Source organism: Taudactylus pleione, unplaced genomic scaffold, assembly GCF_031769625.1.
Source record: "Taudactylus pleione unplaced genomic scaffold, aTauple2 ptg000250l, whole genome shotgun sequence".
In the NCBI taxonomy this organism is placed as follows: domain Eukaryota; kingdom Metazoa; phylum Chordata; class Amphibia; order Anura; family Myobatrachidae; genus Taudactylus; species Taudactylus pleione.
The window spans coordinates 2,426,971-2,453,868 of NW_028284652.1; the positions used below are offsets into that span (position 1 = coordinate 2,426,971).

The window sequence follows — 26,898 nt, forward strand, 5'->3', positions numbered from 1 at the left end:
CTGCAGGGAACACATGCAGTCACACAACTATAGAAACCAAACAAAACGGCAGGTACGCAGCGCTGGGCGGGCGTCCAGTGTCCCCTGTGGAATCGGAGAAAGGGATTTATCGGTAAGTACCAAAATCCTGTTTTCTCCTTCATCCACTAGGGGACACTGGAGTTCAAGACAGTGGGGACGTCCCAAAGCCAACCTCCTGGGTGGGAGCGCGGAGAACTTGCTGATCCCTTGGCCAAACCGAAACAGGGACCGCCAAGAACCTGAGGCCCAGCGTAAGCTGAGGAGCAAGTGTTGTAGCACAGGAGACAAACACTACTCCTCACTAAACAGTCACAGAAAATTCCACAACTACAGCTCAAGTCAAAAGGAACAGAACAGCCGTTGAGCGAACAAACACAGGTGAGAAACTTAAGAATCTGTAATCTCAGCTGAAATAGACCAAACCAGACTGTTGGTGGCAGAGAGACCCACAAGAATCTATAGGAGAAGGGCAGTAAACGAGCACAAACTCGAGAACCTTATTAGAGTCTAAACAGGCAGCTGCAGACAGCAGAATCCCAGCACTGCTGGACATAATCGCATATGTAAAAGTATAACAATACCAAACCACAGATACAGAGCTGATCCTGTCCACAGACTCCCAACAAGAGTATGCAGGGAGGCAAAAGACAAGACTGAACAGTCGCCCCGAACCTTCCTTGAGGTCCAACTACAACAAAGTTGTTAACCAGTGAAAGGGTTAGACCATAGAAGTCTCCAACGAGTGAAGATCCCACTGGGCATGAGACCGAGGCGAAAGAGAGAGAGAGGATTGAGACTACAATACCTTTCAGAGGGTCAGACGGAAGTACAACCCAGTATGAAAACAGGGATAAAACAGGAACGGAAATGCTGCCGCTAAAAAGAAAACAACAGACAACTTCCAACATGATAGAAGTGCGTAGTCAGTACCAACTGCTGGCCCGAACATAGTATGAAAACAACCAGGAACCTAGCAGTAAAGCAGCCCTAATGCAAAGGCCACCCAGGAAGAGCTACCAATATAGGGAAGCATCCCATACAACAAGGCCAGAGCACTAGGACAACCATATGAGTGTGATAAAAATATCAACCGATACTGAACAGGAACCCAACCAGGTCCCCTGCGTGGATCACACTTATGTTCTAGTAGAATAGTGCCGCCAATCCAATGTTGTAATTATGCCCCCACACTCTAGGAAAACTCTAAAGTGTAGAGCCAACTGATTAAAAGAGCGGATGGCTGCTAGGACAGCAGCTAGGGTGCGTAAGGGAGAATAAAGCTATGAATGTCAGGTTGCATGAAATAGGAGCATCATCCGAGGTATTAGTAAGCTCTTACCTTTGAGCGACCAGAAGCCCTGTGGACGCTATGTAGAATGTCACTGACCTTTACGATCACACAGCAACCTGCCACGACAGGTATAGAGAGTAGCTTCAGTGGGCTAAGACCAATTGCTCTACAGCACGTACTTCAGTCTGGAGATGTGCAGTAGAAAATACTGTGGAAACTAGCAAAATTTTTAGTTGAGACAAGAAGGTCGTAGAGCAGGACTCTATACCTGAGCTTGTTCCATTAGAGACGTGTATCTGTATAGCCGTATTATACCTACACCCCAAAAACAGTCTGCTAGTTTAAGTATCCTTACAGAAATATTTATAATGGTGAAGTGCGTATTATGCCCACCAGTCTAATATAACCCAGGTCTGACCCTGCCTATATCGGCAGGTGGTCCTAGGCCTTCCAGATATGAATTGTACCTAAGGGCCCTTTAGGCTCATATTATTGAGATATGCTACAATAATATGGAGTACCGGAATCGATACTGAGAAGATTACCTGTACTTAGACATAGAACGAGTTGGTCATCCCAAGTAAAGAAGGGAGATATCAATAGAGATAACCCCAGTAGTTTAAACAAAACACAGGTTTTTGTTTCCCAATTATTAGGAAATATTCATACCAGGAATGGGCGTCTTACAAGTTTGCTACCAAGTGCACCACTGTAATGATAATAGGTCCCCCGAAACGGGGCGCTGTAGACTGGCAGGAATGGAACTATAACTCCAGGAGGGTGTAAATATATTATATATACATATATATATACACATATATACACACACACACACATACACATGTGACATGTCTAGGATCCATACTAGAAGCAATGCCTTAGAGAATTGTGACTATCACCATGTAAGCTGCAGCACATGACTCTAGTTTTTAGAGCCACCATATAATATTAATATGTATTTATGTAGCTTACAGCTTCTGGTAATCCCAGGCGGCTTCCCTTGTACGGATTATAGGTAAACCTAATGATTGTGGAGGTATAGGCATTCTACACATATACATAAATATATATATATGTATATGCACACACAACCCAATCCCCAGGGAGAGAGAGTGTAAAGCGTAGTCATCATACCAACTACCGCATCAGGAGAGCCAGCCTCCAATCGCAGCCTCCTTCTATCAATATGCTAGGTATTAGACATAAATTGATAAGAACAGATCCTACCCCTGCTCCTACGGTAAGGATAAGAAGCGATATCCACATATGGATACGCGTACCTACATCAAATTTAGTAGGTGACGTAACATTTTAAAATTAGAACATGAGCAATAATTAAAGCCATGGAATGAACTGAGCCCAAGGACAAATTTTACTCCATCATGTGTGTTATACAGCAGGGCTAGTATAAAATACAATATACATACAAAGACTGTTCATGTGCCACGTGTGGCCATCATTCTGCTACGGCGTAGGGGCAGGATATTTGAGCAGTGTGCTGTCCCAGACTGGTATTGATCCTGGGACCCTTCTGTTACTGGCGTACTCGCCTTATCAGGTGAGCCATCTTAGCGCCAGATGAATCTGTTCTTCAAAGTGGGAATCAACAGGAAGACCCCAGCGTTGTGAGGCAGCAACGCCAAGCACCACACCAGCCGCGTGTCAATAACCTCTTCCTGTATGTGCTGCCAAAGGGAACACATGATATAAAAAGATGCAGCTATGCATACCTTCTAAGGTAAACACAGAAAGCTGGTGAGAAAGGTTTTAAGACCAGCCTAAAATGGTATCCACATATGCATTGGAAGCCAATGTGAGGCATAAACCTGGGGATGGGACGCAAAAATGTGCTAACCCTGGGTGAAGGGTATGCTATGACCATAAGTTCTGGCAGCAGCACCGGAACAGTGGAGCCAATACACCATGAGGCTATAATATTTAACAGGCTAAGATATCAGGCCCTTAGATTAATCTAGGCGCCCTATGTTACAGAACGAAGGGGAGCCTGACGGGGTAAACCAAGCGGCGCTGCAATTGGCAGGACTGCGTTTGTGCACCGGTCCTGGAAGTAATGTCAGCACATCGTCTGTAGCCGTGATGCATCGGCTGAACAACTGGCCCCTTTCAGAACCGCTTAACGCGGTGTTATAGTGGAAAAGCGGGATTGGGCTAGTTCCCCTACCACTAGCAACCAGCTATCCACTGTAGCTAGCACTAAAACTCCTGTCATACAAGGACAGGCATCCCTTGCTGAAGCACTCACAGCGTGGTGGGCGTAAGAGATCTGCGCTAAAGCACTTCTGGCTGCAAGTAGTGCACTGAGCTATACTGCTTGTGTGCAGTAGTAATTACGGTCCTTAAAAGGGAAGCAGGGGACGCTGTTTGATTATGAAATACCGCGCTGTGTGTGCGCAAACTGTTACACTTCTCAGCATAGAGCTGCTAGCCCCCTTAGTCGTATAAGCGGAGTAGGCTGAAAGTCCGGTCAGTGCAGGGAATTCGGGGAGCAATCAAGGCTCTTGAAACAAAACTGCGCATAAATCAATGTCTCTCCTGCAAGACAGGAGAGGGGCTAACTCACGGGAACACTGAAGTTGTGTTGCTGTGGCAGCAGCGTGACATCAAACAGCGCTGCTTTGTATAACATAAGGCTATTAGCTCTATGCTATAGAGTAGCTAATAGGGAAGCCTGCTCAGCCCAGCCAGGAGTTGCGGGACGCGGCGTCTCCTCCTGATATTTAGATGAGGAGAGATGGTAATAGCTAAGGCAGTGCTGCCAGCACATGGAGAACATACAAACACCACACAGAAAGGGCCGCTGCGGGATCAGAGCCTTGCGCTGGTACTTAAAGGCTATTAGCCTGTTACTATAGACTAGTTATAACAGGGAAGCCTGCTCTGAGGCGAGCTGCTAATTCGCCAAGGCAGTGCTTGTGCTTCCTCCCTTGCAGTGTACATGCTATGCTGGTACCTGTAGTACTTCTGCAGTGGATGCTTCCATGTGCTGCAGAACAAGCTGTAGCATAGGGACACCAGCCCCAGGACTGGCCGGCTGCACAGGACAGGCAGCTGCTGTGTGTAATATCTCCCTGATGGGGCACGCATGTGCCTGCCTACCTCGTAAGCTGGAGATACCCTAGTGTATAGCGGGCGTACAGGGTGGGAGGGTGCGCGGTGCAACGGGGATCTAAACGCTGCCATTGCGCCACACGCTGCCATCGCACCACTCCCCATAATCAGAGACCCGGACACTGAGCTTAAGGTGAAGTTTAGTGGGGGAATTGAACCCCAGACCTTTTGGACGCTGTGCTGGAGCTCCTATTTGGCGTCCGCACGCGGCGGCCGCTCAACGCGCCTACCACAGCACTACATATGTACTCTATAGCGAGGAGGTCCCGGACCCAGCCGGTTTCAACTGCTAAGGGCCTTATATATGGCAGAAAAGGGAGAGCCTGACTAAGACGGCGCCGCTAGATAAGCAGGACGCGCCATTCGGAATGGGCGGCTGATGCTATGGCCGCCGGTGATAAGCTCCGCCCCCGGTAGCCACTGCGCTGTCCTGTCAGCGTTACATGAGTAACTGGCCGACTAGGGATAAGCCCGAGACCCGGACGCTGCCTGTCAGGGCCGCGGCGGGTGCTGGAAGGGGCCATTAAGTAGCGACAGCCACTGCAGCGCGTTCTTTAGGACCACTTAGCACCTGCTGTTACCCGATAAGGGACTCGGGTGCGTGCGGGGGCATGGTCGGGTCTCCTAACAGTGACATGTTATGTCACTGAGCCCAGCTATGCATCCACTGCTCCTGCTATTAGCAGCAGTGGTTATACTTACAACTGCTGCGGCCGGGATGCTGGGCTGAGGGGGCGGCGTGGAACCCGGACACATGCCGGTGTCAGCAGTGGCGGGTCCTTGCAGGGTCGGATGACTCCAGTATGTGTGCCCCCTCCTTAGGGTCACCGGACACAGGCTGCAGTAGCCGTGTGGTGCCCTTCCCGGCGGCTCCCACGTAGCAGGCAGACTGCCACAGTAAGCAGCCTGCCTGTCCTCAGTGCTTGTAATAATTAATTATATGAGAAAGGCTGGAGACAGCCTGATGTGCGACCGGCTCTCTCGGGCACATTCTAAAAACTGGGGCTGATGGGGCATAGAGGGGGAGGAGCCAGTCACACTTCTAAATTATTTAAAGTGCCAGGCTCTGCTCTACCACCGTCTATACCCCACTGTCTTGAACTCCAGTGTCCCCTAGTGGATGAAGGAGAAAGATCAGGATCCAAAAACAAGGGTCATGGAGAATGGTTTTATAGGAGTCATCCTCACGGGTTCAACAGGAATTTCCTATTATTTATTTTAGACTTACTTTGGTGGTAGTACACATCTGCTTTGGTCTAGATCGATAGGAGAGGGCAGAGTGGTGCAGGAATAATTCCAGGTCAGCAACAGACAGCTTAATATATCTTTATCCACAGAGGTCACAAATGATTGCATTATTGACCCATGTAAGGCTACCTAAACTAAATGCTTCAACTTATGGTCAGGCATATCGCCTCTTTATACTATGTACAATGCTGCGTGCTGTACAACAGATGCCACCTCTAGAATGATCATGATGGGAGAGTCTCTGGCAGTTACACCAACCATTTGGTTACCAGTTCTCTTACCTCATTGCAAGGTACATCGGACGAATGGCAAAGAGAGGAAATGTGTGGAATTTCACCATGATTGCCATGAAAGTAACATATAGCAGAACTTTTATAAACCCTGCAACACAGGAAAAGGGAAAAGATTAAAGATTAAAAAATAAATAAATCCCACTCCAAAGAGTAAAACTGTTTCTTAGAAAAACAACATGCCCTCTCATGCTACACAGCAAACACCATACAATTAAAGCAATATCAATTACAAACCACAAAAGTGTAAAACTGCAGTACAAAGTGACACATGCATACTTCTGTGCCACTGACGTAGATTCCACATAAAACTGAATTCAGAAACAAGGTTACATTACTTAGAAGGATATTAAAGGCAAATGGGGTGCAGTCTTTCTCCCCATGTAAAAGGACTTTAAACCCTTGCCACTTCTGGGGGAATCAGGGCTTGTTTCTATATACTTAGGAAATACATTTTACACATTCCAGTTGCTCTTCTATAAGACAGTGCACTAGTAGGTGCACCAACACTAATGCAATTAAAAACATGGAAATGTTTGCTTCTATTTGGCCCTTAAAGTCTTCCCTTAAGAGGGGACTGGTCTGTCGACAGGAAAAAAATGCAAGTCTTGTGCTAACACTAGACTCTGACATAAAGTAGAAGTATCTACACTGCTGCACTTACATTTAGAATTGTTTCCCATAAGTATGGCTGTAAACAAAATGTTTTTGTAAAGCAAAATGCTGCTTACCAGTCAGGAGCTCAGTGTATAACATGTATACAGCCTTATTATCCCATGGATTCTCGCTCTGCAGATCCACTGAGTGCAGGATATACTTTATGAACACAGTAAGGATCATGGTCATGAGTATGGCATACTGAGAAAGCAAGAAAAATTCATGCCAATCAGTAACAGAGAATAAAATTAATAATAAAACAAATCAGGAAATCTCATATAGAGACCAGTGATACAAGTATATACTTATCTATTACACTGGAGAATAATATGCATTTGCACTATGTGGGTAGAGCTTGCATTTGTATTACACAAAATAGATTTTTGGTATTCTCCATTAAATCGGTTTGTCTTAATCCATTTGGGGGACACTAGAGGGCGCTGTTCAAGAAGTAGGCACAAGTGCAAACTAAACTTGATTGAGGGCTACCTTCTTCCCCTCTACATCCCATATTGCCTTAGTTTGGACTTTAATAAGCACATAGGAGCTAGAGATAAACACATCTAACAAGACCACCACTCAAACAAGATAGAGTGAAAAAGTGTAACACAGAAAGGGAGGTAATGGAGTGTCCCCCAGATGGATTAATAGAAACAGATTTAATGGCGTATACCAAAAATCCTATTTTTTTTGTCATCCTATCTGGGGGACAATGGATACCATTGGAATGTTCCAATGGGTATGCGGTCAGGAAGCCCGGTGGTCGAAATGCCAACCGCCGGCTTCCCGACTGTGAAATCCCGGCATGGGACTAATGATAGGCGTCGAAATCCCGACGCCTTTTCTCTCCACGCTCGGGATACCGAACCGAGGTAAGCTAGGCGTCGGGAGCAGATAGCTGCGGTTGGGGAGGGTTATGTTTAGGGGCTCCCGGGGGGAATTCGGGTTAAGCACCCCCCCCAAAGGGTTAGGCTAGGGGAAGGGTTGGTTAGGGTTAGGCACCCCTAAGAGAGTGTTAGTGTTAGGGGGGTGGGGGGGAAGAGTTAGGATAGCTTAAATACTTACCCTGTCGGGATCTCCATTCTTCTGCCTTCCGGCGTTGGTATTATATCCGCCGGGCTTTAGTCCGGCAGTAGGTCATACCGGTTCCGTTCCAAAGATGCTATGGCTGCACTCAATACTTTTCGTCCAAAACTGCCATCTCTAGCTACAAAAACATTCAATTTTAGAAATTCGTAAAAAGTATGGTTTGAGGACCAGGAGGCCACCTTGCATAATTGCCCCACAGGGGCACAGTGTTGCACCGGCCAAGAAGTGCTCACCGATCTGATAGAATGGGTAGTCAGGTGATATGGCATTGAGGACCCCTCCGAAACATACGCTTGATGGGATGGTCGCCGTGATCCATTTAGCCACTAACTGTTTAGTTACTGGCTGACCTCTCTTGTGCACATCATAGAGCGTTAGTAGGCGGTCCGTTTTATGGTATACAGCAGATCTCTCCACATAGATCCACAAGGCTCTGAAAACATCAAGAATGCCCAGAGCATTCTTGCTGCCAGAGGACGTCATCACAATAACTATGAAATCGGGAGACATTTGGCTGAAAAGAAAAACTGGTACACAGAACCTCCCTGTCATCTGATAGATGAGATGGCCAGCAAAAATGAAACAATCCTGGTCAGAAAGTTGAGATCCAATATATCCAGAGCTTTTGAAGTGCGGACATGGCCAAATTGAGATCCAACAGAGCAGCCATGGGAGAAAAAATAAAGACAGTTGGACATGAAAGAACATAGTAAAGAAAGGTTTGAACTTTAGGGATGGCTGGCCAACTCACGTTGGAAAAATAATGAAATAGTCAAACCTGAACCAAACTGAATGATGTAGTATGTGCCCGCTTATGTTCACGCCAGGAGATGTAAATCCTTCAAATGTCATGGCTTTTTGGCCTTTATCATGATCTGAATGACCTGATCAGAGAGGACCTTAGCGTTGAGGATCATGGCTTCAACAGCCATACCATCAAAGCAAACAAAGTCAAGTCTTGATGGAAAAACAGGCCCTGATTAAGTGGATCTGGTCGGATGCGCAGTGGCCAAGGATGATCCACCGCCATGCTGAGGATGACTGTGTACCAAAACCACTTTGGTCAGTTTGGAGCCACCAGGGTGACGGGAACTTCCTCGGATTTTGACGTTTTCAGCATGCAAGGGAGCAGAATCAACGGAAATAGATTCACTAAGCAGAACTTCTAGGAGACAGTCATTGTATCCACCAAGAATGCGCTCGGATACCTCGGGCGCTTGACAGAGTGGTACCTTCTGGTTTTGTCAAGAAGCCATCAAGTCCACCTCTGATACACCCCACCCCATCAGTCTAGGAGTTGGTCGAAGATCTCCCGATAAAATGACCATTCTCTGGGATGAACCTCGTGCAAGGTTCCACTTCCCATTCTATACCTGTGATGAACGCTGCCGATATCACTGGCACATGGCCTTTCCACCCATCAAAACATGATCACCGTTTCCACCATTGCCACAAAGCTGCGTATTCCGCCTTGATGGATGATGTAAGCCACGTGTCCAACTAGATCTTGAGCAGCCTTCCTCAAAGATGAGACTTGAAGGAGAGCCATATGAATGATCCATAACGCCAAGATGTTTATTCGAAGTCTTGCCTTTGCCAAAGTCCAAACTTCTTGGAAATGAATACTAAGCGTCGCTACACCAAAACCCTGCAAACTGGCATCTGTGGTCCCTAAGGTCCACTTCCAGATCAACCCTGTTCCAGGATGCACAGGAAGATAATGCACTGTGATGGGATGGGGTAAGACTTCGGGGAAGCTGATCACCCAACCATGCCATTCCATTGTTTTCATGGTCAGCTATAGATGAGAGCAGAGCAGAGTTACAGAGCTGGCATTGATGAGAAGATTGTCCAGATATTTGGTGATAGTCACTCCCTTGGACATCAGGTGCGCCACTATGACAGCCATGACCTGTGTGAATACCCGCAGAGCTGTGGCCAAACCACAAAGCCCTTTCCAGATTGGGATATGTGAAAACACATCTTTTATATCCATGTCAGTAATAAACTCGTTCTGCTCCATAGAACTGATGGCTGTATGGATGGACTCCATCTTGAACTAGGAAACTCTCCAACTCCAATAAAGATTTACAAAGTTCCCAAGATGGTGCCCACTCTTTGGGCACAACAAAATAAAATAACACACTATGAGATGTAGAGAGGGGAGGAGGCAGCCCAAAAAACAAGTTCAGTTTACATTTGTGTCTTCTCCTTGAACAACATCCTCTACACTCCATGGTATCCAGTGCCCCCCAGATAGGATGACAAAGAAAACAGGTTATAAGGATATCGAAAGAAAAACAAAATGACAAACATACAAGTGTCCAGCTAAATGAAAATCAGACACGTTGGCATTCTAGAGTACAACTAAGAGACAGACCAGCTCGGCCAGTGCCAAAACTGTGTATTATTGATATCTAATAGAAATGAGTGAATTATGGAACAGTCTGAATTAGCAGAGTGTGTCAAATACTCCATGTTGGTCTGTTTTGCTCTGTGCCGGTGTAAGCTGTATACTGTCCACATAACGTACACAGGGGAATATAAAATGTGTGCATCAGAGAGGAAAGTCGAATGCAGCTGCAAAGGTTCTGTTCCATTTCAATCCATTTCCTTGCAGGCTTCAAAGACAAACTTCCTCTTACATGATCCTCAGTATGCACAATTGTACGGAGCTAAAAATTAGGATATTGGCTATACAGATCTATGTAAGAAGCAAAGGAACGGCACTGACTTCGACAATATGAAGTGGAAGGGTGTGGCACTTTTCCTTTTATTATAAATTATTAATCATAGGCTTGTTATTCTAAGGTCACTAACATAGCAGTTGTAAAAAGATTTATTTAAAACCAAAAAACAAATGTATTACTCAGCAGTGATGTGATCTGTGAGCTTCAAACTGACGTAACAAATACAGATTTATGATATTCATTGTACAATGCAGCAATGTTTTTGTTGAATATCTAATAGAATAAAAGGTCTGTATTTAACAAGAAATACACGCTGCCTCCATATTCATTGAGAAGCCCCCAAACAAAACTTTATTAATTAGGTTTAAGCCGACCAACAGCCTCACATTTTACACATACAAATTTGTTTGTGACTATCAGACTTCATTACTTACCTCAAACCCAAATACTAGCTGTACTGAGGCTCCTCGGGTGACCAAACTGTGATAAGCATGGGACACAAACAGAACATCCAGCACACCCAGCAGGAGCATCAGAGCTGGAGCAAATGGAAAGAATGACATACATATTAAGGATACAGAGTAGACACAGAACATTTTACATTCAGTAATTCACCCATACATATACATTGGGATAATATAATACTGTACATCTATAACCACTGCAACAAGTATCGTTTGTCAGTAACGTGATGTAATATTGGTGTAAGAATAGTGTGACAGTAACATACAGAATGCAGACACTATACAGAGGAAAGGCAGCATCAGAGTAGTTAGACCTCTAGGGCATATTTATAGTCAGTGCAGGTGTATGCAAAACATATAGCGGCCAGCACAAGAGAGGAAGTGAGACTGAACAGCTCAAACAGGCTGCAAGCAGTCACTCATGAAGGACTTCTGATAACCTTCATTTGTGCAGACCTCAAATACTCTGTAAGCTTATTGCTTGTCAAGTGAGGGGAATTTCTGCAGAGTGATGAAGTGTAAAAGTTTGTGTGTAAATGATGTTTATATGGCACCTACCAAGGATACGGAAATGGAAGAGCCAGGAAATGTTCGGACTGCGCTCCATCTGTGTAATATTTAAAAAAAAAAAAAAAAAAGGGTATAAAGATGAGACAAAAGCAGTAGGTAAACAACGAGACAAGCCGTCCCCTCAGGTCCTTTCAATTCACTCTCAGAGTAAATTCCAGATCACAATTGTGAAGCAAATAAAGGAACGGGAATTAAAATCTAATGCTGCTTTACCACCCAGAGCTCAACAATTCCTCCCGCTCCCAAGAGCCACAATAGCTGCTTCATGCCGTATTCTCCGTTGATCCATTGTTCAAAAATCTCCCTCAAAACCTGTAGCTGTGTGATGCTGTATAGGTGTGAATGGAAACCACAACAATGGACACTGCAGCTACTGCTTGGTCCTTCCCCCTTACACCCACTTCCTGCAGTACATTGTACATCGCTTTAGGAGGTATTTTGGGACCGTTTATTGGCCGTGGCCTATTGAGCATCTATGAATTCGGTCGCAGCTGGAGAATCCCCAGCATCTTAGGTGAAATGACCATTCTGAGACAGCCTATGCTTGCTCAGAGGTTCAATGGGCGACCAATGTTTCCGCTTTTGTATGCAAGAGCTGTAAAAAGGTGTGAATGGGGGGTACACAGAAAGCACAATAATGGACACTGCAACTCTGCTGGATCTTTCCGCTTACATCAAATTCCTAAAGTAAATTATACATCATTTTAGGTAGTAACGCAGCTTTATACATTTTAAAATGGATATACGTACAAAATGATGTATCATTTATTTCTAAACAGAGCCCTAAGATATCACCCAGAGATTTCCCTGATCACCTTCCAAATGTCACATAATGTGAGAAAAGCACAGGACACAATAAAGCTCTCGTGATCTCCATGCAGAGCTACATATACCAGTCACACAGGCATAGATGTTACACCAAGACAGTCATATAGATCCTACTATACTGCTGTATATATCATTACAGCAATAAATCTCATAATATTTATATTATAAATACTTCTCACTGGTTTTAAATTATACCTCACACTGGAGAATGAAGAATTGTAAATGGTCTTATTATTTTCATATATTGCCTATAAAGGAGCCACAAAGTGTCCGCAATTCCTTATAGCCGTTCCAGACTAAAGAGCAGTAATAATGGCCTCCCTGGTCTCATTAGCAGCAACCAAATCAAATAACCATCATTAACCATATGGAAGTAGGAAGGGAGAACTTACCGTTTCATGTTGGCCTATCCTACCGCCATCTAATGCTCCCTCTCTAGATACTGCCAACTACTTCCATATCCTACTTGCTTGCCCCTCTTCCTCCAAGTATTGATGTCTGACACCATAGGAGACCATCTATCTTATGTCTGCTTCTTTTCTGTACACCTCATTATGTAGGATATGTTTGTTATGCTACTTGTTATAATGACTGATTGCTATAATTACACTGCGTTTTGTGGCATCTTACAAGAAATGACGATTACTATGTTTGTGTGAAGCATATGCGGCACGGCGTAGCGGTCAGTAGATCTCTATCCTGCCCTTATTCCCCTTACAGTATCCTCCCATTCTGTTTCTAATGCCACACGTGAAAGTTTTCAGTTAGAAGAGCACTAAAGTTTTAGTTGTTTTCCATTATGCAAAACGTTTACACATAAGAATTAAGCTTCAGGGTATATTTATGAAGTCGCGGCTTTTGTCTCAAAATTTAAACCAGCATTAATAAGTGAGACACACCCCGGGCTTTGCACCTAATATTAGGACCACATTCAATTTTGAGGTCAAATCCACCAAGAAGAGGTAGCTTGAAATAGCCGTTGCTTTGTAAACATAACCTCTTCAGATTGCCCCTATGAAGGGTATCATTGTGACTCTCCTCCTCTAGCACCAATGGCTTTAAAATAATAAACTGTCAGTAAAAACTTAATAAGAATTAGCTGATGATCTTTCCTATAGCCATATAGCTTGCATAACAACTGAAAATTGAGCACTGTGCACGACAGCAATGAAACACTAATTTATTTAAACAATAATGGCACAACCCTTCATTTAAAATAGCCATTGGTTTTGATGACACGGTTCCTTTACTTTGGGAAAACAGTGTGTATAACTTACAAAATCAACACGATCCTCAGCCAGCCAGTGGAAACATTTGAGGAACAGCAAAAGAGTGAAGAGAGCCACGAATCGTGGACTGAAATCATCCCGGAATACTGTGAAAGCGAGGCATGTTTCTGTGACGGCATACCAGGAACGCTCCAGGAGATGCTGAGACCGGTGTGACAACATGGCAGCAACAAGGAACAAACAAGAGAGGAAAGGAATGTGTTACATAACTTACTAAGTAAACAGTATTTATCTGAATACTTGAACTATGTATATACGCTACAGGTACAGTGCTTGCAACATTAACACACACATATTTGCTACATACCACATGAGAAATGTATTCAGGATTTCCAGGTACTTTTAACATGAGTAGACTTAAATGAATACACGGCTACTAAGATTGTGAAGCATACAAAAATGACATTAAACATCAGAGATTCTAAAAGGACACCATTCACCAGAACTGGGTATTATTTCATAGATCAGGTCAGTGGTAGCTATACAATAAGTGTTGTCACGAGCATCTGCTCAGGCACATTTACAGGATTAGCAGGGAACGCAGATGTATATATCAGCTTATCACTAACAATATATGGCACACTAGCAGGAGCAGAAACTAAAGCTGGGCACACACTGTAACGGTTGGTGCCGCCGTTCCGACAAACCCGGAGATCCAATAGAGCGATAATAAGATCGGTGCGCACCTGCTCACACTGAGCAATTTCTTGCTCAGTGTGTATCTTCCCATCATCTTTTGAACAGGTTCGGGAGATTGCGTGTTGTTCCCCCGATTTGTTTGAACATTCCTGCATACACGCTTTACAATTATTAGGCCAATTAGTCTATTATTGATTGATTGGCCCGATAAATAGATAGTGAGTACTTAGCATTAGGCTTTTAAGAGGTCTTTACCATTCCCAGTAAATGGAAAACAAATATAAAGCAGAAAGTTATTTGTGAAATCGCCGCGGTCAGACACGTGGGTGCCACAAGCCGGTTACCTGATATTATTCAGTACGAGATAAATGAAGGTCAGTATCCGGTCCTACAATAATATATATATGCTGTAAAAACAAAAACACTTAAGGGCTGATTCTGACTTGGGAGCAAAGCAAAAAACAAAACAAAAAAAGGAACATAACTTTGCACCTTGGCAAAACCATGTTGCACTGCAGAGGTAAAATGGGCAGAGAGATTTAGAGGTGAGAGGGTCATGACCAAAATCAAATCCAAATTGCAGTGTAAAAAAAGAGCTGTCCAGTATTTGCAGGCTACATGTAAAAGCAGCCAGTATTTACTCTGCATGCAAAAATATAAATGTATTTGAACCCCATGTTTGTCAAGGTGCAAAGTAGCTTGCTTTTTATTTGCTCCAAACTCAGGATCAGCCTCTCTTCAGTAACAAACGATCTATAGAAGAATCATAGTTTGTACAGGGAAGATTATAGATGTGTAAGTTTACACTAATTTTTTTTTTTTCTTTTACAAAGTACTTAAAATATTCCCTGTACCGTCCCCCAGCCTGATCCAAACTGCTCCCCAATCCCCTCAGCAAATCCTCTATGATGGCAATAAATGGGTATGTTTCTATTTGTTGGAATCAATGGTTACTTATAACAGCTGGACAGACACACAGCCCAGACAGCCAACACAAGGCAGCATTACATTGACATAAAACAGGCACATGGCATGTGAACGGAGTACTATGTACATAACAGCATGCAATCTCCCCATATCACTCACCTCCATCTCAGCTGCTCTCAGCTGACCAAAAAAGACTTTGCCCATGAACTTTCCTAAGAGGAACACCAGGACAAATGCTTGTATATAAAGAACCTACGGGTGAAGCAACATTGCAGTTAATACATCTACCATCTATTTCCTAACCACACTGTATTACAATAAACAAAATCAACAGACATAGCCATCTAGTAACATTATCATTGTTAATTCTATTATCTGATTCTTAAGTGAAAATTTGCTTTAATATGGCACAGATCTCAGTTTCTGATCATTGGCACATACTGGTATGTATCAATGTAGACATTTAATCCCATGAGCATCGTATAAAGGGATTCTATACAAGAAAAATGATACATTTGGAAGAGATATTAATGTAATATGAGCACCTTGTGTAGTCATTTACCTAGTGGTGATAACTATGCAGCCTATTATTAACTCCCACAAGTCAGATCTATTACGAATATGATACTAATAAATTAATGTGCACATTAGAAGAGGCAGCATCCAAAACATATTATATACTGAAGGGGAAACAAGCACTGCTTATAAAGAGCATCTGGAAGTTGCCTCGCCTGACGACAGAGACTTAAGATATCTGCGGGAGATATAATTGAATCTTAACGTCCAAGTACTTCTAATGAGTGCACCACTGTTATCACTCACAGCCATGCTTGGGCTTGATTTGGTCAGGTACACAACTGTGGGGTAGAACTGGTGCTTGAGAAGATAAGCATGGGTCACCACCGCAGCTGTAAGGGCCAGACTGGCACCCGTCATCATTGCTGTCCTCATCATGGTAGCAATGGGAGGGACAGCACCCTGCAGAAAGTCAAGGAAGAATGTTAATACTTATTCCCTATGGATTACCTAGAATGGTCTCATTTATAAAAAGAAAATAAATACATTTAGGAATTCCATATTATATGCTGTAGCAGGTTTAAACACAGGTCATACTCAGCAAGCAACAACTATCATACTGCTCAATTGCAATATTTTCAAAAACGAAACTTAGATTTTTGTACACCTGCATAAGTATGTTATTCTGCATTACGTCACGTAGCCCAATTACGTAATTTGCCACACCATGCACAAATAAGATATAATTACTATATACATCAAAGCCCTATAAATGACAGCACATATAGAGGAGAGCGTAATAAAAACTGCCACATTACTGCACGCGTATAGTACACAACTGCACACTTCCCTGACTGACATGTAAGACAGAGTAACTAATTCAGAGTTACACGCAAGTCAGCTGCAATTTCACGTGCACTGTTTGCATGGATCCAAATTCATATAGAGTATCTGCCAGTAAGCCTAGTCGCATGCATCTATGTTTTCTCACATCCGTAATACCTTGCAGTCTTGCGTATACATCGGTACCATTGAAGCACATCGGCCTGTCATGCACAATTACAATCGGTCTGACCCGTCACAGAAATTTTGTATTTGTTACATTTTCACACATTTATTTTTCACTTAACATTCTAACACTAAGCAGCTACTTTCACTTACCTAACACTTCACTGCTATTCTGCATTTGTGTTGTGCCCTGGGGTGGTTTGGCTGGGTTTGTTTGGGGGTGTCCCTACGCCCCAAACATAAACCCCTATAATGTTGGGGACTTACCCGATGAGGTTACCTTGACATTGGTGGGTAAGATAATTACTTTGGCCAAATATATGCCAAAAACCTTGTATATGATGAATAATTATTAAATGGTTGTATGGTGCATCCGCTCTCCACTTTTTTCTATGCCGTCGCAGAAATTGCAAGTCTTATCGCATGCAGTGAGTACTCAAGCTGCGTATGCAATCGCAGCGATTAATTTATGCACGCCCATGAAATGGCATTCAAATGGGCAGGCACGCCTGCGTTTTTCCAACCACTCCCCCATCACCCGCCTGTCAATCACTCTGCGATGGATTCCTCTCTGCGTCTGTAATTGCAGTGAGGCTTATGCGCAATGGCTAACAATCACTCGATCTGCGTACACAGTTGTAATTGCGATCCGTGCTGAGTCAGGCCCAGAGATACACTGAATTGCCCATAGATGATGTACTCTCCGCCGTGGAGCATGCACAGTACAGAAAATCACTAGGTCTGTCTGCAAAATGGACTTGCATGCAACTCTGCATTGTCCCCATTATCTTGTTAAGTCAGAGCATACATTAAACAATCAATGCCAGTGTTACACCTACCGGCAGCGTATACTCTGAAGGTTTCAAATACATATTACAGGAACACAGAGATCTGCTCCAGACATCAATAGACATATGATGTCAAATTCATCAATAGTAATGTTATCACATAGTATTATACCTTAATGTATAAAGACTGAAGAATAGCTACAAAATACAATAATTTATTGGCATACATAATCTGCAGGTTTCACCATCACATCACACGTGATCTCTGCACCTGCAGGAAACATCTGGTAACAGAAAGCCATCATATCTATCCCCAATTCTCTGCATGATTTCACACAGCTAGTGAGATATAAACACACACACTGCATAGAATACACCACCAAAAGGTGGTCTAATACTATCCAGCATTATGAGTGCCGGCATTCCAACAGCTGGGATAATAACTACATCCCCTATATCCATATTATGTCATCAAATTGTATTTGCATAGTGAAGACAAAAATAAATCAATAAATGTTATGCAATCATTATAGAATGTCTTCGGAGCAGACAGTATGGACACAAAGGATGTAACCAATCTTCCATGATGTCCACAGTCTTAAATCCAAAACATGCAGTAACCATATAGTTTAGGGTAACACATTTCAACAGCATGGTCAGTGTGGACTGAGGTTAATATAAAGGAGCCATAAATGCATTGCACAGCGATGGAGTAATCCACTGCTCTAAACTTAACCTGCTTGGGAAAGAGAAATGTCATCTGATTGTCATTAGTAGCAAAGCATGCACAGAGCCACAGACTCCCAGCTGTATGCAGCAACTACACTGACTATGTGTATTATTCTCTCATTATGTATTTATCAGCAGCAGCATTACAGAGCACTTACCTCATTCCCAGCCCCAGGTATCCTCCTCTATACTGACATTGCCCCTCTGCCCTGACTCCCAGCACTCTGCCAGGGCTGAGGCATGTCCCCCTAGTATGACATTACTGTGTATAGCCAGTACCCTCAGCCCTGTACTGTGTGCAGCACAGCCTGGTTCCCTGCTGCCCTCACCCAGCCACACCAGCCTTACCCCAGCCAGTGACAGCTCCTGCCCGCTCCTCGGGTTCCTTCCCAGCTGTTGCTGCTGCTGTCATTAACAGCCCAAAACAGGAAGCAGAGGCTCATACACCAGACACCTCACTTCCGGGCGGCTGGGTGCATCCAAAGAGCAGGAGATAAAAGGGTGGCAACGTACACCTTTACCTCGGCCCATTATCCGCATGCATGACGTGAAGAAAATATTATTTACCACATCACACTGACACCGGCGGTTACCGGACAGAGCGCTTATAACCGGTTAAAAAGGGGCATGAGACAGCGAGCGTTTACGTACAAGTAATTCACCCCGTTTTTGTAAAGTGGTACCGACCACTGCAGTGTTACAGGAGAGGAATGTACCACAAGTAACGCTGGCGGTGGGGGAGTGCAAAGGGTGACAGTGTTGTGGCAGGGAGAGATGATATAGTAACTGAGCACTTTATTGCCACAGGCTGGGACATGTACAGGGAACCCTGTTACACACTGTCATGCCGAGCTCCCTGCCAGCGTCCTCCTGTACTGTGACCGTGGCTGCACCTGATTGGCTGCCTGCTGCGTGGCTCCACCAATGAGACTGCGCAGGAGGACTTGGGGAGCTGACGCGGCCCAATAGGGAAGGGAGATTTATGACAAATTGATTTGCTACTAGATAGTGCTCGTTGACGTTGGGTTTGTGTAGCTGTGGTGCGGTCCCCAAGCCTTAAAGAGGACAAGTAGAGTGGTGTTGTCCATAGCAACCAATCAGATTGTAGCTATCATTTTATAGAATGTACTAGATACATTATAGCTAGAATCTGATTAGTTGTTATGGAAAGACCTTGATTGTCCTCCTTAGAAGATTTGATAAATCAGATTAAAAAAGAAAATGAATAAGAGACAGCGCAAAAACAGAAAAAAGCAGCCTGTGAGTACAAAGGAAGAAGTGTCACTTCTTGGACAAACAATTTATATTTTAGAGGTTTTTTCGTAACAACATTTCTGTTGGTCCTGTGGAGATGTTTCCTCACAACACAGATGTAATGTAATATATGAGAAAAAAGTACATAACAACATAGTGTTGTGTTATCAATGCTCTAAATTGTATTCACCATCAGTTAATGCAGAGTTCCCTTGACCATAGGTGATAGTTTAGATGATCACTAACATTTCCCTTATGAGTACAAATAAAGAAGTAAAATATCGACTACTATATAACACAACCACTTACAGACAGTTGCCTGTATAAAAAACTGATAAGGAAAAAGAGATAGAAGACGTGTAAAATATATTGATTATTATAATTAATATTAGCATACCACTGTATGTCATCCAATGTTATGAAACATTAAATAAACACAAATGATAAAATATATAAACATGAAAATGTCACAAAGAATGTGTAGATTTCACATGTAACAAGAATGCAAACAATGTAAAAAAATGTCAGCAAGAAAAGTTTAGAGTATGTAAGCCTTCTAATAATGGGACGTCTCTAAGCAAAGCAGTAAAGGTGCCCATACACGGTGCAATAGGCACCGTGCTAGGCGACGGGGGATCCGACGTCCGACATATCGGGCGGTCCCCACACATAGTGCAATCAGGTGGCCGACCGCCCGATATGCCGGCTCCCCCCTCCTCCTTCCGCATAGTGCTGCATGGGATCGCACATCGCATCCCCTGATCGACTGAACCTGCAGTAAGATCAGGGGGTGCGATGTACGACCCCACAGGTGCGCGCTCTGTCCGATATTATGCCCATACACGGTACGATATAGCAGCCAAATCGTACCAATCAGTCGAATCGGCTGCTTTATCACACCGTGTATGGGCACCTTTAATGTCCATAAGCTGGGTACACACTATCCGATAAATGCTGTCGGTCCAATAAGTGTTCCGATCCGACAGAGCGATTATTAGATCGGTGTGCACCTGTACACACTAAGCAATTTCCCGCTCAATGTGTACTTCAGATCTTTCCAACGTGATCTGGAGGTTGGGAACGAGTGTACAGCACAGCAGATCACGACCTCCCGAGGAGCGTTTGAAGCCGTTTATCTGCCAACACCAGTACTGTCAAGAGCAGTGTCGGGCCTGTGTACTAGGGGTACATGGTTAAATTGAGGAGGCGTGGTCACACTGGGAAGGGGGGCGGATTTGCCACCCTCTCGGGGGGGGGGGGGGTGCTGCTCCTGGGCAATCACCCACCTCTCTTCCAATAACACTTGCACAGAGAGCGGAGACTGCTGCAGCAGCTGTTTTCTCTCTTTGCCTCCCCCGTGTGCTACTGACCCAAGCCCCTCCAGCTGGCCCATGCCCGGGTGAGTAATACCCGCTCTGCTGTCCTCTTGGAGCCCCTGCCTAACTCAACTTATTTATATTGCACCAGAGTCTTTTCACTTCTCCTCCATACTTATGAGACCTTGTCACAAGGGAATAAAAAGTAGGAAAAGGCTCTTAATCCAAAGGGATTCAGTATGAAACACCGCCGGCCGCAAATCCCGACAGCGCCAGCCCGACCCAGAAGGAAATCTCGATCTTCTACAAGGTAAGTAAATACTAACCTAACTGAACCCCCTAACCCTAACCCTCCTTTAGGATGCCTAACCCTAACCCCCCCCCTTTGCCTAACCCTAATCCCCCCTCTAAGTGCCTAAACCTAACCCCCCCTTTCCCCGCCGCCTAAACCTAAGTCCCCCGGGGGGTTGCCTAACCCTAACCTTCCCCCGGGAGTGCCTAACCCTCCCTCCCCCTAGCCTAACCCTAACCTCCCGGGGTGGGGTGCCTAACCCTAAGTTCCCCCCGGGAACCCTAAACCTAACCCTGCCCCCCCCCCCCCCGCAGCTGAACGCGCTCGGTGCCCGGCATCCCTTCGATCGGGATGCTGGGCGCAGGTCTCCCGGTGTAGGTTAGTTAACCCTCGCCGGGATTATGTAGTCTAGATGTAGGCGGTCGGCATTGTGACCGCCGGCATCATAAATGCATACCATCCATAGGTGGTGTCTCAAGCCGAATGAGGAGTAAAAGTGCTGTATATTGGATTACAGGCCTTTCATTTGTTTATTTCTAGAAATGATTAGTCCATAAGGAGAGTGTTGGTGATCACCTAAACTTATCTCCTATGGTCAAGAGAACTCTGGGCCTGATTCAGACCCGGTCGCAAGCGCTGAGCGCTCGCAACTGGGTCGATGGTGGGCCAGTGCGCATGCGTACGACGGGGATAGCAACGGGCAATCCGTTGCTCCGGGTCTCGCACCAAAGGGGGCGTGCTGTCGATGTTGAGTGACAGCACGCCCTCTTTGGTGGGCGGGCCGGGGGGGTGGCTGCCCAGACGGAGGCGTTCCCATGGGAACGCCTACCGTTTAGGGGCGGCCCCACTGACATCACAAGTGAGCTTTCGGCTCTGTTACCCTACCACAAGGGTCTCGTTGCAAGCCCGATGGTCGCGATGGTCTTGACCATTGCGACCATCACCCTGGCCGCTCGCATTAGCTGTGGGTAGCAACCCACAGCAATGCGAGCGGCCAGGGGGCCGCTTCATAAAAGAAAAAAAAGACGCCCTGATTCAGAGCGAGCGCTCTGTCAGAGCGTCCGGCTCTGAATCAGGGCCTCTATTCCGACTCTCTCTGAGATACAGATGGTGTGGACAATTTAGAGAGTCAATAATACTACACTATGGGCCTGATTCAGAGCCGTTCGCTATTTGTGGTCGTTCGTTCAAAAACAAGGGGTGGCTATTCAAATGATCCGTTCGCAAATTGCAGTCTGTTCCCACCTCTAAGTCTGAACGAGCGAGCAAAACATACGCTCGTTTTTTTGATAAAAACGCCCCCTGGCCGCACGCACCATACGTCATGTCCGCTATTTATTAGATTAATCGAGTACATCGTACAGCGTATGAACTGCTCGCTATTCTTGTGGTTGGTGTTTTCAACCGCTATATTGCGAGCAGTTCTGAGTTAAAAAAAACCAAGTGACGTGGTCAATGACGCTGCTGTATTAATTATGCACTCCCTTAAAACGCCCGTTTTGACCTTTAAGCACGCCTGCGTTCGGATCTCCACTCCCCGTTTTCAAGCACCTTCCCCTGTTACCACCCACATACGCCTCATTCTGTCACTCAAAATAGCAGGCCCTCGCTATATTGCGTACCAACGATTTTCGGCCGCACTGACTGGTTCGCGCATGCGTACTAAAAACCGTACGCATGCGCAGATGTGCGAACATCGCTCGGAACGAGCGTACTGCCGCTAGCGAGTGGCTCTGAATGAGGGCCTATGTTTTGTACTTTTTTCTCTTATGTTACATCTGTCTGATTGTGAGGAAACCACCACAGAAATAGCGCCATTATGGTTACGGGAAACTTCTAAAGTTAAAGACTGCCAGCGGCATCTCGATGCTCAGAATCCCGTCAGGGTCTCCGTAAGTATTCTAACCCTCCCCCCTTCACTCCCTAACCATCCCTTCCTGCTTCCTAACCCTCCCCCATTAGGTGTAAATTTACTAAGTATCGAGTCTGATCGATTTGTTTTTTTTTTTAACTCGATTTGCATCGCCGAAATTCAAGTGATTTGATGCTTCTGAAACTCACAAATTTACTAAGAAGTGAGTTTAGCTGTGATTGAGTTGGGCGATGGTGAAGCAGATCGAGATTTTTCCCCCGAGATTGCAGCATCTTCTCGCAGCTAAACTGTCCAGAACAAGCAGCCTGCACATATCAGTGAGATATGTGAAGGCTGCTTGTGTATTATACCTGTCAAAAAGGGTTAAATGTGGAAATGGAAATAAAATACCTAGGTCCCCCCCAAAAGCATAACCAGCCCCAGACTGCTTAGCCAGTCCTGGTTTTCAAAAATATGGGGGGAAAAAGAGTAGGGTTATCCCGTATTTTAGGAACCAGCACTGGGCTGCTGAGCATGTCCTGGTTTTAAAAATAGGGGGGGAAATTGCGTATTGGTCCTCCTATTTTAAAACCAGAACCGGACTTAAATCTGGCCGGGGTGTAATGTCACAGCAAGGGGACCCCATCACTGGATCTCCCCGGCCAAAGTATCACCCCAAGCCAGGGATCTCAGGCTTGGGGTGATCCCCCCAATAAAGGGTCCCCCTTCTCCCGTGCACCCCGCTACCCGGCTTATGACTGGAGACTCCCACATGTGAACTGTCAGAAGCCGGACCCGCTAGCCAATTTGCGGCCGGTGATTGGCTGGCTGGCTCCGGCTCCTGACAGTTCACACATGGGCGTCTCCAGTCATTAGCCGGGTAGCGGTGTATGTGCTACCCGGCTAATGCTATGGAGACCAGCGCCAGGACGGAGGTGATTATAGGATCTTTTTTCTACGCTGTGTGTGTCTTGTGGTTTTTTAACTTACAGCGGGGGTATGGGTGCCAACCGCCTGCAGGCACTTGTAGTTCCACAAGTGCCAAATGGCAGGCATGCTGGCACCTGTAGTTCCATAGTAAAAAACAATAATTACTATTTTTTTACACCACTATTACCCCTGCACCCACCGCTCTAGGGGTGCGGGGAAGAGCCCTGGGCTTCAGACTAAGCCTGGGGTGCTTGGTATAGTGGGTCCCCTTTATTGGGGGGTCCCCACCTCCCCTGAGATCCCTGACCTGGGCTAACTGGCTTGAGGTGATAATGCTTTGGCCGCGGAGACCCGGTGATGGGGTTTCCTGGCTGTGGCATTACACCCCGGCTGGATTTGAGTCCGGTGCTGGTTTTAAAAATAGGGGGACCCCTACACAATTTTTTTCCCCCTATTTTTAAAACCAGGACTTGTTAGCAGCCCAGTGCTGGTTCCTAAAATACGGGGTAACCCTACTTGTTTTTTTCCCCATAATTTTAGGAACCAGGACAGGCTCAGGAGCCCGGGGCTGGTTATGCTTTTTTTTGGGGAGGGAACCCTACATTGTTTTTTTAATTATATTAACCCTTTAAATAGTGTTTACATGCAGAAACATACACAAATCACACTGATCTGTGTATGTTTGTGCCAAACTCACAGCTCCGGAGGTGGTCTATTTGAAATTTCTAATTAGCTGCAAGCTTGCTACAATTACACCCGAGATTGTAATCCATACTTGTCGACATTCAGCTCCCTCCTTCCGAGAGGGAGCTGAATGCCCTCATACAGCGCGTGGCGTGGCCAGTCTATGATGCTGTTTTGGGGCGGGGCCATGGGCGTGATCGCACAATCACGTCATCTGGGCCCCGCCCCCTCTTCACAATCCCGAAAATAAAGGCATTGTGAAGCAGGGGGCGGAGCCACGATGACGCAATTCAGCGAGAATCGCGTCATCGGGCCCCCCGCTGCGGGGGTTTCTAGTATTAGTCCGGGGGGCAGGCGGCAGCCGGGATGCTTGCCTGCCTTTCTGGGGGGTCGGGAGCGGAACCAGATTTTCGGGAGGCTCCCTACCGAATCGGGAGGATAGGCAAGCCTGTTGTAATCTCGTTTATTAGTAAATTCCAGAGATGTATCTTTTTCATGAAAAGTACTTCAGAGTTTGGCCGATGGTGAGTTTATTCGAGTTTGCAATGTCACCCGAGTTTATCAGTGAAAAGAGAGAATCTCACCCGAGTTTGCCTTTAGTAAATTTGCGAGTTGAAAAAAATGCCTAAACTCACCCGAGATTGCAATCTCGACCCAAATCTTGGTAAATTTACCCCTTAGTGCCTAAACCTAACCCTCCCGCCTTAGTGCCTAAACCTAACCCTCCCGCCTTAGTGCCTAAACCTAATCCTTCCCCCTTAGTGCCGAACCCTAACCGCCCCCGGTGGTACCTAAACCTACCCCCTCTGCCCGCAGCCTAACCCTAATCTCCCCCCTCCCACAGCCTAACCCCCCTCGTTGTGCCTAAACCTAACCCTGCCCCCGTGGCTACAAGCTTACCCGGCCATCTATACTTACGTTCGGGATGCCGGCGTCGGCATCTCAACTGATTTCGGGATTCCAGGGCCGGTGTTCTGGTCGCTGGTCGGGATTCCGGCGCCGGGAGTTCGACTTCTGGGATCCCGTGAGGAGGTAAACTTACTACATACTGTATAACAATACATATAAATATAAAATGCACAAGGTATAAATAAAGGTAATATGCAAAACAAATGAAATCCCCTTGCGCAGAAGAGGAGCAGCTAAGAGATCAGTGGGTGTTATCAAGGCCCAAAACAATAAGGAAACATACAAAATAGAACACTGTGCTCCACTGATGGAATAATAAAAACAATATACTTATGTATGATTCACAATGTCTGTGTCCCTTTCTCAGGTCTGTGACCTCCTCCTTATGTATTATTCCGATTTGTTCCTCCGACCATATAAGGGAAAAAAAGGAGAACGAAAACTGATAGTGTGGTATGTTCCAAACTGTTATTGATATGTCCACACACTTTATATAGGACTCCAATGTACCAATCCTAGATTATGGTATACGTGTAGGTCTACTGGTAACAGGTCACCCGTGAAGAAATGAATGTAACAGGATGCTCACAATAATGGTTACATCCGTCAATATTCACCATACATATAACGGTATCCCTTCTGTTCCCTGGTGTTCAGGCCGGTAAGTGTCTGTATCTCTAAACACGTGATATTCACACTTTCACAACATAAATAAATGTAATGTTGCCTATTGGCTTTGTATCAGATATATCTAGCAACTCATACTAGCTGAATTGAAGCACAGCAGGCTTCCTTTAGGCATCCCTTATGTGTAATAGTAACTTAGTAAGTAAAACAGGGTGATTCTGCACAAGATCTCAAATAAATTCTGATGGAATTAGTTCAGCATTTTATACAAACCAACAATATGTGGGCAGTAGGTCCCAGTGGTGTCCCTCCCCGCGGTGTCACCCGTTGCGGGGAGGGACATTTTGAGTGCGGCGTAGCCGCGCGTGCCCAGAAAAGGGTCATGGGTGAGAAGGGGCGTGGTTTTGAGGGAAGGGGGCGTAGCCTCACAGCCCGGTCCCGATCCCCCGTGGTCCCATTATTAATATTACTGGGGAGGGGGGTGCTCACTGCTTGAGCTGCAGTGCCGGCTCCCTCACAGTGTCAGGAGCCGGGTGCTGCACTTAGTACTACAGTGCAGCACCCGGCTCCTGTCACTGTGGGGGAGTCTGCACTTTTGTGTAACCCCTCGGCGGATGACACCTGGGTGCGGCCTGCACCCCCCTTGTGACGCCACTGGTAGGTCCTTAGAATAGGAACAAAGCATATCTCTAGGGTTGGCGGTGCACCCATATTCAAACTTGTACAAGTGGGTCCAAGAGGAAGATAAGAAAGGCTCCTTTGAACTTTGATCCATGTGTCATTAAGGGATCTATGTACTAATAATCGCAGAACTGACGCAATTATTATGTATCCATATCGCAGGGAATATTTTAATTTTAA

At 45.4% G+C, this 26,898-nt stretch overlaps 1 protein-coding gene across 1 annotated transcript in view; it reads right to left on the reverse strand.

The window, feature by feature from the left end:
* SYVN1 (synoviolin 1) overlaps positions 1 to 18,672 on the reverse strand; it is a 36,801-nt gene extending 18,129 nt beyond the window's left edge. Inside the window, exons 1-8 of the mRNA XM_088480021.1 lie at positions 18,522 to 18,672; positions 15,955 to 16,110; positions 15,292 to 15,384; positions 13,555 to 13,707; positions 11,438 to 11,486; positions 10,850 to 10,953; positions 6,711 to 6,837; positions 5,971 to 6,070 (exon numbers count right to left, since the gene is read on the reverse strand). Of these exons, the coding sequence (XP_088336147.1) occupies positions 5,971 to 6,070; positions 6,711 to 6,837; positions 10,850 to 10,953; positions 11,438 to 11,486; positions 13,555 to 13,707; positions 15,292 to 15,384; positions 15,955 to 16,086 (758 nt within the window). The 5' untranslated portion in view covers positions 16,087 to 16,110; positions 18,522 to 18,672. The remainder of the gene's footprint in view (positions 1 to 5,970; positions 6,071 to 6,710; positions 6,838 to 10,849; positions 10,954 to 11,437; positions 11,487 to 13,554; positions 13,708 to 15,291; positions 15,385 to 15,954; positions 16,111 to 18,521) is intronic.
* Positions 18,673 to 26,898: the final 8,226 nt, after the last annotated feature.